The following is a 14,139-nucleotide window of genomic DNA, read 5'->3' as shown; positions in this document are numbered from 1 at the left end:
TGGAACAAAGAAATTGGTAGCAGTGATTGCCTCTGGGAAGGGCACTGTGGTAGAAGTGACATTGATTATAATGGAGAATTCTGGAGAATAGAGTAACTACTGGTGAGTAGAACAGGGCAAGGAATAAAGTAGTAACAAGTATCTGTGGTTAACCAAAACTCAAGAACTGTGTAGATTCAAAAATTTGGAAGTATCCCTTGTTATGTACACATTAGCACACTCTACCCAAGCTACAGGAGCCAAATAGATTTGGATAGGGAGGAATACTTCGGTTTCATTTGGGTGAGAACTGCTTCTGTGAATTGCATCTTACATGCCTGTCACTGACTTATCAGTGGATGAAGTGATGAGCTCTGTTTCTACCTTGTACATGGGGTTTTTGCAGCATAAAAGTGCTTAACTGTGGACTAAGCCTTGTTAGAAGACCAGGAGCTTAATTGAGCTTTTAGAAGAGAAGAAAAGGAAAAGTGTTTTAACAAGTCCATGTTCATGCTAGGTGGGATTGCATGTCTACAATTTACCTGTCAAAAAAGGAAAAGGGAAGGCTAGCTACACTTTGCTTTGGACATTTTATATATTTTCTTTAAGGTGTGTGAAGTGTATTTGTGTGAGTTACAGTATAATTTTTTTTCTTTCTTTTTTTTTTTTTCAGTGACAGGGTTTTGCTATGTTGCCCAGGCTAAAGTACAGTAGGTATTCACAGATGGGATTGTAGCACAGTACAGCCTTGAATTCCTGGGCTCAAACCATCCTCCTGTTTCAGCCTTCCAGGTAGCTGGGACTACAGGCACATGCCACCATGCCTGGCTTCTATAGTATAATTTTTGAGCCTCCTAGTTTCTGTTTTAAAATTTGTTTTACTATTTGAAGAGCTGGTTACCTTTCTAGCTAGCTTCCTCTTTTCTGAAACAGGAAGAAACATTTTGAAATAAAACGATCCAAATGTGTTTTAGGATTATTAACCATAAATTTCAGAGAACATAGCATTCTTGAAGGCAAGGATATTATCTGTTTAGCACCTATGATACATATTTAATTTAGGTAATTAAATTATTATGACAGAAGTAATGTCTAACCTCAGTGTGTAGTTCTGTAAACATTAATTTTAAAAGATTGAGGCTGCTTAGTTGTAATGAAACCATAAATCATATTTTGAATATAGCAGACTTAACTTAAGGAAAATAGCAAGGTGCCTGGCATTATTATCTATGAGCAGGAACTTTTTCTTACATTTAAGAAGATAGCTTGAACCTGGGAGGCAGAGGTTGCAGTGAGCCAAGATCGCCCCACGGCACTCTAGCTTGGGCGGCAAAGCGAGACTCCATCTCAAAAAAAAAAAGAGAAGATTCTTTATAGAGAAGTGTTTAGTTAAGAAACATAAAATTTACATAGTTTTGAGTTATCTTCCCACAAGATACTTATTAGTAACTTGATAATAAAGAAACCTGGTAGATACTACCTTAACTAAGGAATCAAAATTAATCCAGGCATGGAGGCATGCACTTGTAGTCCCAGCTATTTGGGAGGCAGAGTTGGGAGGATCACTTGAACCCAGGAGTTTGAGTCCAGCCTGGGCAACAGAGCAAGACCCTGTCTCAATAATATGAATATAAATATATATTGAAAATTAGTATCCCCAGCAATGGGGGGAGAAATAGGTATTTTGGACCCCCTGACATGATATATTTGAAAGAACATAACATTATTTCTTTGGTATTCTACCAAAAATGCAAACTGAATCTAATCATAAGGAAATATACAAATCCAAATTGGTAGACATTCTATAAAACAGATGACCTGTACTCTTCAAAAGTGTCAAGATTGTGAAAGACAAAGATCAAAGAACTTCTGAGATTAAAGGAAAAGAAATTGTTCCAGGTTAAAGGAATTATTAAGAAACATGATATTTACTAAAGGAAACCTATAACCAAAACAGATTTTTTTTTAACTTTTTAAAAGGACATTAGTGGGACAATTAGAAATTTGGATAATGTCTAAAGATTAGATAATAGTACTGTATTAATGTTATTTTCCTAGTTTTGATAATTATGCTGTCTTTATATTAGATAGTATTTTTATATTTAGGAAATTAACACAAAGTAGAGTTAAGAAGCAGTATGTCTAACACTTTCAAACACATCAGAAAGCAATATAGGTAGAGAATGATAAATAGATGTGGTTAAATGTTAGAACTGAGGGAATATGGGTGAAGGTTGTATGGGAATTATTTGTGCTGTTTTTGCAACTTTTATAAGTCTGCGGTTATCTCAAAATGATAAAGGAAGTAGTAGCTTAATGAGCTTTGCCACTAATTAACTGAGTTTTTAGTAGGTTGTTAAAAACCCTCTCTGGGTCAGTTTCCTCATCTATAAAATGAGGTAGCTGACTTACATTAAATTGTATGGGTCCTTTCCATTCTAAAATTCTGTGATATTATAACTAGACATTAGGAGTAATAATTTATACTCTTAATATAGCCATACTTGAACAGAACAATAATAGAAAATGAGAGTTAATTTTCCCACTTAAGTCAAAAGCTGTTGTTAAAACATGGCCTTTGTGCCAAGCCACAGTGTAATATTAAGCTCACAGATTTTTTTGTTTTGCCAAAAAAACTTTTGAGATTTTATTTAATTAACATTTTATTTGTATGTCACTTCTTGGTTCATGCTTATGCATTAATGATCTCTTATTATTTATTTATTTATTTATTTTTTGAGATGGAGCCTCACTCTGTCACCCAGGCTGGAGTGCAGTGGTGCAATCTCGGCTCACTGCAACCTCCACCTCCCAGGTTCAAGTGATTCTCCTGCCTCAGCCTCCCTAGTAGCTGGGACTACAGGTGCGTGCCACCGTGCCCAGCTAATTTTTGTATTTTTAGTAGAGATGGGGTTTCACCGTGTTAGCCAGGATGGTCTTGATCTCCTGACCCTCGTGATCTGCCCGCCTCGGCCTCCCAGAGTGCTGGGATTACAGGCGTGAGTCACTGCACCCGGCCTTCATTTTTAAATTTTAATGCCATTATTCAGTTTTAATAGATACAAATTCCCTAATGCCTAGAAAGATTATAGAGACACAGCCTGATGATCTAAAAATTAAATTGATGGCTAGTATAAAATAGTTTTGAGCAGTATTTAACAAAAGTAAAACTGTGTTAATCCTTTGTTTTCATTTTCCTCTCCCTAACCCTTCCCAGCTTGGTGATCCAGCTATTTTTCCTGCCGTAATTGTGGAACATGTTCCTGGTGCTGATATTCTCAATAGTTATGCCGGTCTAGCCTGTGTGGAAGAGCCCAATGACATGATTACTGAGAGTTCACTGGATGTTGCTGAAGAAGAAATCATAGACGATGATGATGATGACATCACCCTTACAGGTGCGTGTGTCTCCATCCCGCAGGACCTTGCTGCAGCACAGCTTTAGGCAGTGTCCTAATCCTGAGGATGTAGGGCATAAAACGCCCCTAACTTGGTTATAAACTGTATTACCTTCAGAAGCTAGAGCCCTACATGGAGAAGAAAATTACATTTTCTGTTTCATCTGCTGGATTTAGTACTGTTTTGTCATCTCCCATTTCTCCTTTCCTAAATATATTGAGATGAATGTGACAAAATAAGAGGCATGTAAAAAGAACCAAACCTACTCAATTCATCAAGTCTTCACTGAGCATTTTTTTTTTTTTTAAGAGTTGGGGTCTTAGTGTATTGCCCAGCCTAGACTTGGACTCCTGGGCTCAAGTGATCCTCCTGCCTTGGCCTCCTGAGTAACTGGGACAACAGTCATGCACCACCCCACCCAGCTCACTGAGTACTTTCTTATATGCCTTCCTCCATATTCCTGTGAACAGAATGAGTTGTTTTGTAGGGAAAGAGAGAGGAATGTTGTTTTCTTACCACTGCCACAGGAAGCAAAATGACCCAAATGTATGATAAGGTCCTGGGATTTATAGATTTCTTTTCTGGTTCAGTCAGAACTAGTAAGATATTTTAAACTTGAAGATTAGGCTACATAAATGTGAGATTGTAGTAATAATACTTTCATCAGTTAGAAATTGGTATATGCTTTCTCTTTTTGTTCATTTACATTCATATATCTTGGCCAGGGATGTTGTGGATATTTGAGAAAACTGTTTGGAAGCAAATATTTGCATCTTTATTCATAAAAGAAAGTTTATCAGAAATAGGCACGATGAGGTATATCTGTAGATTTCATAGTGGCAAGTACTGGGGCTGCCTTGTTCTCAGCTTTACCTTAGCATGTAGCACAATGCCTTAGAACTGAATAGTAAGTCTAAAGGCGGGTTCTGATTATTTAGGAAGTTAACATATGATACAATAACGTTTTAAATCAGGGGAAAGGTAGAATGACTGTATCCATCTGGTAGGGGAGAGACCCCACTGTTAACATTGGTTGTCAATACCTCATCTTTGTGTTGTCCTCTGTTTTATTCACTTCTCACATTGCTATAAAGAACTACCTGAGACTGGGTAATACTTACAATTAATTGGCTCATGGTTCTGCAGGCTGTACAGGAAGCATGGCTGGGGAGACCTCAGGAAACTCACAATCATGGTGGAAGACGAAGGGGAAGCAGGCACATCCTACGTGGCTGGAGCAGGAGGAACAGAAGGCAGGGTGGTAGGGGGTGCTGCACACTTTCAAACCACCAGATCTCATAAGAACTCATTCACTGTCACATGAACAGCAAGGGGAAAATCCATCTCCATGATCCAGTCACCTCCCACCAGGCCCCTCCTCCAACATTGGGGTTTACAATTCAACATGAGATTTGGGCGGGGACAAATCATATCACTCCCTTTTTTTTTAACAAAGCATTTTTTGCATGTATTTACATTTTTTTGTTCAGAACAAACCAATAAAAGTTTTTTGTTGAATCTAGAGTTACTTTTCCCTTACCAGTAAGGGAATTGGACTAATCACGTTAGAAGTTTCTATTCATTGCTGTCTGATCTGTTTGTGTAACAGAATAAACACCACTATGCATGTATCTGGGCTTGTAGTTAGTGGGGGTTTAGCAGTGTATTCTGATGTAACTTTTAAAGCCTTAGGGTAAGGCTACAGTCTTTTTAAGTTGAGGACCAATGTCTTTCCAGAAGGAGTGTTTCTTCCTAGTTCTAGTCATCAGGGAAGGCATTAGTCCTCAGAGAGGAAATTGAATCTAGGAAAGCAGGTATTGGATCATTAGGAGAAGGAACTGCTTCTTTCCTTCAGTGCGTCACTCCCTTGCATTTAGACCTGAAGACAGCAGATGACAAGATGTAGACAGGCTGTTTCCTAGAAAATAGAACTGATGTGGAATGGGTCTAGAAGGCAAGCCAGATCTTGAAAACCAGATTCTCTGTTGTGTTTTTTCTTCCCTTTCCCTTACCTCCCAACTTACCAAAGCTTTGTTTAACTCGTCCATCCTTTTCTGAGCAATGTCATGAAAAAGGGAAGAACCTTGTAATCTTCGTTATTCCACAGTGGGGATGACAGGGAGCCTTTGAGAAGCTCTGGGGAAGAAAGAGATAAGGATAGGGCATTTTTGTTCTTACAAGTGTTAGGTAGCACTTCAGATGATGTGTTAGTTTGCTAAGACTGCCATAAGAAAGTACCACAGGCTAGGTGGCTCAAATGAGAAATTTATTTTCTCACAGTTCTGGAAACTAGAAGTCTGAGATCAAGGTATTGGTAGGGTTAATTCCTTCAGAGGCTTCTTTCTGGACTTATAGGTGACTGTCTTCCAGTGTCTTCACATGGTCTTCCGTTTTGTACCTGCCTGTGTTCATAGTTCATCTTAGAGGGACACTAACCATATTGGATTAGGGCCTACACTAATAACCTCATTTTAACTCAGTTATCTCTTTAAAGACATTCTGAGGTACTGGGGGTTAGCATGTCAACATAGAATTTTGGGGGATACCATTCAGCCTATAATAGATGATATTAAAGAATTACTGTGGGCCGGACGCGGTGGCTGACACCTGTAATCCCAGCACTTTGGGAGGCTGAGGCGGGCAGATCACCTGAGGTCGGGAGTTCAAGACCAGCCTGACCAACGTGGAGAAATCCCGTCTCTACTGAAAATACAGAATTAGTCGGGCATGGTGGCACATGTCTGTAATCCCAGCTACTTGAGAGGCTGAGGCAGGAGAATCGCTTGAATCTGGGAGGCAGAGGTTGCGGTGAGCCAAGACCACACCATTGCACTCCAGCCTGGCAATAAGATTGAAACTTTGTCTCAAAAAAAAAACAAGAATTATTGTTAGTATATTTAAGATATGATAGTAGTATTGTGTTAGACATCTTTCAGATATACATGCTAAAGTATTTAGAGATAAAATATGGTATCTTAGATTCCTTCAAAATAATCCTGTACAGAGGGTAAAGACTTGAGGGCAGTGAGTGGGGTATGGATGAAAGAAGATTGGCCATTTGGTGATAATAGTTGAAGCTGGGAATGGGCACATGGGGATTCATTATATATACTATACTCCACAATTTTTATTTTGTTTAAAATTTTCATAATAAAAATATTTGAACAGATGCAGCGGCTCACACCTGTAATCCCAGAACTTTGGGAGGCCAAGGAGGGAGGATCACTTGAGCCCAGGAATTCAAGGCCAGTGAGCAACATAGCAGGACCCTGTCTCTACAAAAAATTTTAAAAATTAGCTGGGCATGGTGGCCTGAGCCTGTAGTAGTCCTGTCTACTCAGGAGGCTGAGGTGGTAGGATTGCTTGAGCCTAGGAGTTTATGGTTGCAGTGAGCTATAATTGAGCCACTGCACTCTAGCCTGGGAGACAGGGTAAGACCTTGTCTCAAAAAAAATAAATAAATAAAAGCAAAACCAAAAAGATTTAATGATTTTATGAAATTTGAGGCTTAGATTAGATTAGATTTTGAGCTGTCATCAAAATACATAAATTTTTTTTAGTCTTGCCAAAAAAAATTAAAGTTGAATTTCATCAAGCCTCCAGATATGACAACTCAGAGGGGGTATAGAAAAACATGTTAAGCTACACGATAGGAATATAGTTGGCAAAATCCAAACTATGGGAAATTCTACATGAATAAACAGCTTGATTTCTTCAACAAATAAATTGCAAAGTAAAAAAAGCTAGACCGATGAATGGCAACTCAGAAATGTTAAGAAAGTTAAGAAATGTATCAGTCAATTGCAATATGCAGACTTAATTTGATTTAAGCAAAAAACTGTCTTGTCTTTCCTTGCACCGCCACCATTTATGATTTTTTAACACAATTGAACGTTTGAATGCTGGTTGGCTATTTAATATTAAGGAAATACTGATTTTTTTAATGTAATAGTTTTTGGTTTTTTTTCAAGATGGAGTCTCACTCTGTCACCCAGGCTGGAGTGCAGTGGTTTAGTCTCAGCTCACTGAAACCTCCACCTTCTAGGTTCAAGCAATTCTCCTATCTCACTCTCCTGAGTAGCTGGGACTATAGGTGCGTGCCACCGTGCCCAGCTAATTTTTTGTATTTTTAGTAGAAACGGGGTTTCTCCGTGTTGGCCAGTCTCAGACTCCTGACCTCAAGCAATCTGCTTGCCTCGGCCTCCCAAAGTGCGGGATTACAGGAATGAGCCACTGCACCGGCCAGGTTTGGTATGATTTTATGTGTTTATAGTTTATATGTATATAAACTAAAATATTAAATGATGTATTCTGGTTTTAGAAATAAGTGGTGTATGACTTTCAGAGTAACAGATGTCTTATAGCTAATTTAATTTTCTCTTTAAATGTGTTACAGTTGAAGCTTCTTGTCATGACGGGGATGAAACAATTGAAACTATTGAGGCTGCTGAGGCACTCCTCAATATGGATTCTCCTGGCTCTATGCTGGATGAAAAACGAATAAGTGAGTGGTTATGATTGTTTATGTAACTTTGTTGAATTACTCTTGCCATCTTTCTTTATTAGTAAAATCAAGAGATTAGAAATGATGTTATATATTTTTTGTTACAATCACATTTTAAGGTATAGTAGGAACTGAGGTTCCTTTGCAAAAATGTTGAGTTAAAGGTGACATTTTAATTTGAGAATGAAGCCTTTGGGAACAAAAAAATGTAATTTATTACTGACCAAATAGAAGATCATGCAGAATTTCTTCTCTTAACATATTGATGAGAGTATTAGGGTATCAAGGGCCCAAATGATTATAATTTAGTCATCTCTGTAGTTATTTATCAGCAAATAGGCAACAATCTATTGAAAATTTTACTGACACATCATGGCATAAAATTCACTGCCACATTATTGATCTGCTTTAAAATTCATGTTCTCCTTTGGGCTTTTCTGACAAGCAATCAAATTCATAAAGTAACTTATTACTAAATCAGTCCAAAATATTTATTGAATATTTGCTATATTCACAGCAGCAATAATTAGGCAATAACATGAGATACAAATGAGCAGATATTGTTCCTTTCCTCAAGCTTACAGTTTAATTTTGAAGACAGTTACTTATGTAAATAACTACAAAGCCAAGAATAAAGACCACAAGAGTGATAGCAAATTGCTCTAGTAGCAGTGGGTATTCTAGCTGAGAATATCAGAGACTGGCTTCATTGAAGGAGTATTCTGACCTGGGCTGTAAATGACAAGCTTTTAATAGGTAGAAGAGACATGAAAGGTCATTCAAGCTGGAGGGAATGGAGTTAAAGATACAAGACACAGATCTGTTTAAAAAAAAAAATGAATGAAATCTTTGAGATCAAGATGTTTTGGTGTGGTTGAAGTGTAAGCTTCATGGTGGGTGGGAAATGAGATTGGAAAGGTAGGTTTGGAACTAGATTACAGAAACTTTGTAAGGCATGCTATAGAGATGGGTTGTGATTTTTGTTTGTTTGTTTTTTTGTTTTCCTATGAACTATGGAAAGATAGGTCAGTTTTGTTTTTTATTCCCCTAATTTTATGGTCAGGTCAGACTTAGGTTTCAGAAAATAACTCTCACAGCAATGTGAATAATCAAGAGGAGAGATGAGACAGACTGATGATAGAAGTCAAGTAAGAAAGACATTGAAATAGCTCGCCGTGCCTGGACTGGTTTAGGGTATTTGATTTTGGGAAGGGGAAATTAAAAGCAGGAATAGATTTCAAGATTTTATTTCTACTTTAATCTTCTAGTCATAATAGAAACAAGAAATTTTATCAATCTTTTTTTTAACTTATAATACACAGTGGACTATAATTAGTTGATTTTATTTTCATTAGATAATAATATATTTAGTTCACCTGAAGATGACATGGTTGTTGCCCCAGTCACCCATGTGTCCGTCACATTAGATGGGATTCCTGAAGTGATGGAAACACAGCAGGTGCAAGGAAAATACACAGACTCACCGGGAGCCTCATCACCAGAACAGCCTAAGAGGAAAAAAGGTAGGTGGGTTACTTTGTTTAGGGCACATAGTCAAGTCTTGATGTGAAATCTAGATATCATTTTTATTCTACATAGTTCTTTCCTACTGCAGTTAAAACTTATGTAAGAAAAACATTGAAGGCACAAAATAGAAATTGCGAGGTATTTCTTGGCCAGGCACGGAGATTCATGCCTGTAATCCCAGCACTTTAGGAGGCCAAGGCAGGAAGATTGCTTGAGGCCAGGAGTTTGAGACCAGCCTGGGCAACAAAGCAAGACCTCATCTCTACAAAAAATTTTAAAGAATTAGCTGGGCACAGTAGGCACCTGTAGTCCTAGATACTTGGGAGGCCAAGGTGGAGGATCCCTTGAGCTCAGGAGTTACAGGTGTCAGCGAGCTAAGATCATGCCACTGCACTCCAGCCTGGGCAACAGAGTGAGACCCTATCTCTAAGAAATAAAATAAAATAAAAATAAATAAATAAGAAAAAGAGGTATTTCTTCATAGTAGAATCATTTCTTTTAAAAAATTAAAGTATTGGGCCAGGTGCGGTGGCTCATGCCTTTAATCCCAGCACTTTGGGAGGTGGAGGTGGGTGGATAACCTGAGGTCAGGAGTTTGAGACCAGCCTGGCCAATAAGGTGAAGCCCCATCTCTACTAAAAATACGAAAATTAGCCAGGCATGATGACAGGTGCCTGTAATCCCAGCTACTTGGGAAGCTGAGGCAGGAGAATCACTTGAACCCAGGAGGTGGAGGTTGCAGTGAGCTGAGACCACAACATTGCACTCTAGCCTGGGCAACAAGAGTGAAACTCCATCTCAAAAAAATAATGATAATAATTAAATTATTTTATACTTTTAAAATGTTTGGTCTATCTTACAGAAAAGGGATTTTCCAACTTTTTAAAGCCTCAAATTTTTATCTAAAGCCTTTTATCCTTGGGTAAGGGCTAGTCAGCTTCCTTCCCAGGGGTTATTGTTTTAAAGCCTCCAGTCTGTACCGGTGATTCCAGTATAAGACTCCAGTTGGAAAAATACAGTGGGTTGGAAATCAGCAGGTAAGTAACTGAAGAGAAGTATGTTAGGATGTGTTGAATGGGAATTTTTAACTTTTTGCCAATTAGGACCACACTTGCATTCTAAAATCAGACACCTTTTCCATTTTATTGCCTTCTGATTCTATTCATGCTTGCTTAGTATTTTAGTATAATGTCTTGGTTAATAGCATCACCACCCACCCAGTAACCTAAGTTCATGTGAAAGTCAGGGAAATTCCAAGAGCCAAAAATGAAGAGGAAAATAAAAATAGTGAACATGAGCCGACACTGCAGCAGCTCAGAAGGCTGAGAAGGATATGCCAAGGGGCTCTGGTTTTATTGCCCATGTTGAGGCGGAAGCTTAGGTCTTGGGCTACGCAAGATGGGGTATCGGACAGAGACCTCAGCATGTAACTGGGACCCTTGAAGGGATATACCCTCTTGGGGGAAAGAAATCCACCCACTGGCACAGACGGATGTCAAGGAAGCTTGGGTCCCATTCAGCCAGGCCTCTGAGTGGAGAAATTCTGGTTTAATATCTTTTGGGTAAATACTTTGTAGTGGAATGGCTAGATCACATGTTAAGTGTACATTAAATATTTTTCAGAAACACAAACTGCTTTCCAAAAAATTTTTTCTCCATGTATTAAGGTGGGGCAATCATAGGCCTTGCCTCATTTATTTCCTGTCTCTCAGGGATCACTGGCTTTTGTTGACCGATGTCCAATTTCTTCAGTACCATTGTTTCATACCTTTTTTTCTGTGTTTTTAATTGTTTCAGGTGGGAAGATAAATCCATGTTCTGTTATTCCATCTTGACTAGAAGAGGAAGTTCCCACCTAGTCTTTTTTAATAGCCTTATTCTTTGACCATGTTTTTTGTTCTTTTGCTTTAAAAACTCTAATCATACTATGTAAAGTTTCTATTTAATAATTCTGTTATGTGTGATTCTTAGAGAACTAATCCTAGGGTTTCCTAGTCTGCTGCTTCTCACTCAGAAAGTGTCTTCCTCATGTATTCTGTGATACCAAAATGTGAGTTCACCTTCAACAGGGCTTTATCTGAGGAAATCTCGTATGGCCTAGGTTGAATGTATAACCCACCTGAGCAATTCTATAAGAGCTTCTGCCTGGTGCCGCACAGTTATTACAGTCCTGGGGCTACATCTGTGTTAATTACTTGGCTGGCAATTCCTAATGTTAGTGGTAGTTTAAAATCTAGTTGTAAACCCAGGTTATTACAGGCCCGGGATTAACTATGTTTATAGAAAAATTTGTACATAAATGGCTGATCTCAACTCACTGCATCCTCCACCTCTTGGGTTCAGGTGATTCTCCTGCCTCTGCCTCCCAGGTAGCTGGGATTAAAGGCATGTGCCACCACACCTGGCTAATTTTTGTATTTTTAGTAGAGACGAGGTTTCACCATGTTGGCCAGGCTGGTCTTGAACTCCTGACCTCAAGTGATCCACCGCCTCGACCTCCCAAGTGCTGGGATTACAAGGATGAGCCACCCTGCCTGGCCATTTATGTAAAAATTTTTCTTAAATATGTAGTATTTGTTTACCCAGTCAGCAGTTAATGGGATTTGGGTTGTTTCCAGTTTGGGGCAACTGCAAATAATGCTGCTAAGAACATTTGTGTATCTTTTTTTTTTTTTTTAAAAAAAAAAACATAGACTAGTCACTGCTTAAGAAAGAATTAGTAAACTCCAGTAGATTTAGTGTGGATTAAAAAATATGAGTTACAGACATGGAGAATTAAATGAAAAGGTCTACATGTTTAATCAAAGTTCCAGAAACAGAGAATATAAAAAGTGAGGAAGAGACAATATTCAAGAGATAGTGACTAAGAATTTTCCAGAATCACATTAATCCTCAGCATTGTGAATCCTAAGTAGTTCAGCTACAATAAATCTAGGCCTAAATGCATTGTTGGTAAAAATGCAGAACACCAAAGACCTCTCTTCAAGTTCTCCCCCCTCCAAAAAAAAAAAGAAGCCAACTGGGGAGAAACTACATTACTTGAAGAGGATTGATTTTTTTTTAGATTGGCAGTTTAGAAGCTCTCAGGAGAGGCTGGAAGAATTAGACATTTTCAAAGGGCTGAGAAGAAATCACTGTCAAACAAAAATTCTATATCTAACCAAGCTGTAATTCACCTGAAGCTTTGTACATTGCCACCTTGAATGATTAGGAAGATGCTGGAGAGGATGGATACTGGGTTGGGAATTTTTACTGGCAGCGTCTGTTGTGACTAAAGCTAGTGGAGGAAAGTAGTGGAAATAAAGACGATATCTATTTTTTTAAGCTGGTATATATTAATAGCATAAAATAAGGTGGAGGTTACTGAAGTCTTGGCTTCTAATACTTGTTGTCATGAACATAGCCAGAAGAATCTGTCTCATGAAGGGTTCTCTGCAGATGTCTGCAGTGATGAAAGTCGAGATACCTGGCTGACTAGCACACATTGGCAGTCTTAGAGACTGAAGAGTGGGCTTTTTGACACTTTTTTCCCTTCCTCTCATTCACCCAAATGACTTCAGAAACGGTTTCCTATTCCATTTCTGGGGATAAATTGTCACTGACCTTGTGATTTTTTTTTTTTTTTAGCTGTAAAAGTCTGCTTTTCTAAGTTATTGCCCTGCCCTATGTTATATTTACTTAGAATTCACCACAGTAATCTAAACCAGAGTGGCAGCCTCAAGAATGTTGGGGCAGGAGGTAGTAACTCATCATTGTTTCTCACATATAGAATGGTAGTATGTTCAGACAGCATGATCATGATCTCAACCTAAATACAAGGCAGTGGTGCTACTATGCCATGGTTCTAGGTACTTGGCAAAAGAAGATCACAAATACGGCTTTAGAATAGTTTATCGACCCCACTCTGAGGCTATTGGGATGGACTTATTTAGACATTGATGGTGGGTAAGGTAACTATGAAGTTTGTTGTGAATTGAAAGGTACAGAAAAACGAGATGTTTTTAGAAATACACAGGAGGATAGCATTTAACTATGTGGTTCACCAAAATTTTGCCTCACATATTTTCTAGAGTTTGGGAAGTTTCTTATACTTGAGAACTAACTGCATACAGAAATTATTTAATAGAGAAAAAAGCTAAAAAATCCACTTCTACCTTAAAAAACTTATATAATCAATAGACAGACAAACCTGTATGGCTTATTTTTGGAGCCCACGTTCTACCAATGTCAAGAGCATTCTCCAAAAGTTTAAGAAAGCACTACCAGTATGGGTACTTCAAAGGCAAGCTGTAGTATTTTAAATTAACTTCATTTTTACAGATATAAACTGAGGTGTCAGAGGTATCATTTCTTATATAAGTGTGTTTATGGTTTAACCTGCATTAATGTCCAAGTTTTATTAAAGTTGTTTTCCTTTTAGTAAACAGTATTTTAAGAGACCATATGTGACCCATGTATAAAAACATTTGGCACTTGAAATTTAGGATAAATGACAAAATAGCTGAATTGTCCATTTTCTCTCACTTTTGAAGGCAAATATTTATGCAGAGCTGTTTTTATTTCAGGAAGAAAAACTAAACCACCACGACCAGATTCCCCAGCCACTACGCCAAATATATCTGTGAAGAAGAAAAACAAAGATGGAAAGGGTACTACTGTAATTTCCGTGTAATACTTATAGGTCAAATAACACTCAGATTGCTTTATAGTGCCTACCTATTATAACTAGA

At 38.1% G+C, this 14,139-nt stretch overlaps 1 protein-coding gene across 14 annotated transcripts in view; it reads left to right on the top strand.

Annotated features, from left to right (window-relative positions):
- ELF1 (E74 like ETS transcription factor 1) overlaps nt 1-14,139 on the top strand; it is a 125,718-nt gene that overhangs the window by 99,704 nt on the left and 11,875 nt on the right. For 10 of the 14 annotated variants that reach the window (XM_055245365.2, XM_063619050.1, XM_055245364.2 and 7 more), the window contains 4 exons: nt 3,197-3,377; nt 7,775-7,882; nt 9,238-9,405; nt 13,975-14,058. In XM_055245365.2, the coding sequence (XP_055101340.2) occupies nt 3,197-3,377; nt 7,775-7,882; nt 9,238-9,405; nt 13,975-14,058 (541 nt within the window). The remainder of the gene's footprint in view (nt 1-3,196; nt 3,378-7,774; nt 7,883-9,237; nt 9,406-13,974; nt 14,059-14,139) is intronic. The other 4 variants (XM_063619053.1, XM_063619056.1, XM_063619055.1 and 1 more) reach the window with 1 other exon arrangement.

The sequence above is a fragment of the Symphalangus syndactylus genome, chromosome 15 (assembly GCF_028878055.3).
Source record: "Symphalangus syndactylus isolate Jambi chromosome 15, NHGRI_mSymSyn1-v2.1_pri, whole genome shotgun sequence".
Classification (NCBI taxonomy): domain Eukaryota; kingdom Metazoa; phylum Chordata; class Mammalia; order Primates; family Hylobatidae; genus Symphalangus; species Symphalangus syndactylus.
The sequence above is the reverse complement of the archived record's forward strand: the minus strand, read 5'-3'. Positions and strand labels throughout refer to the sequence as shown.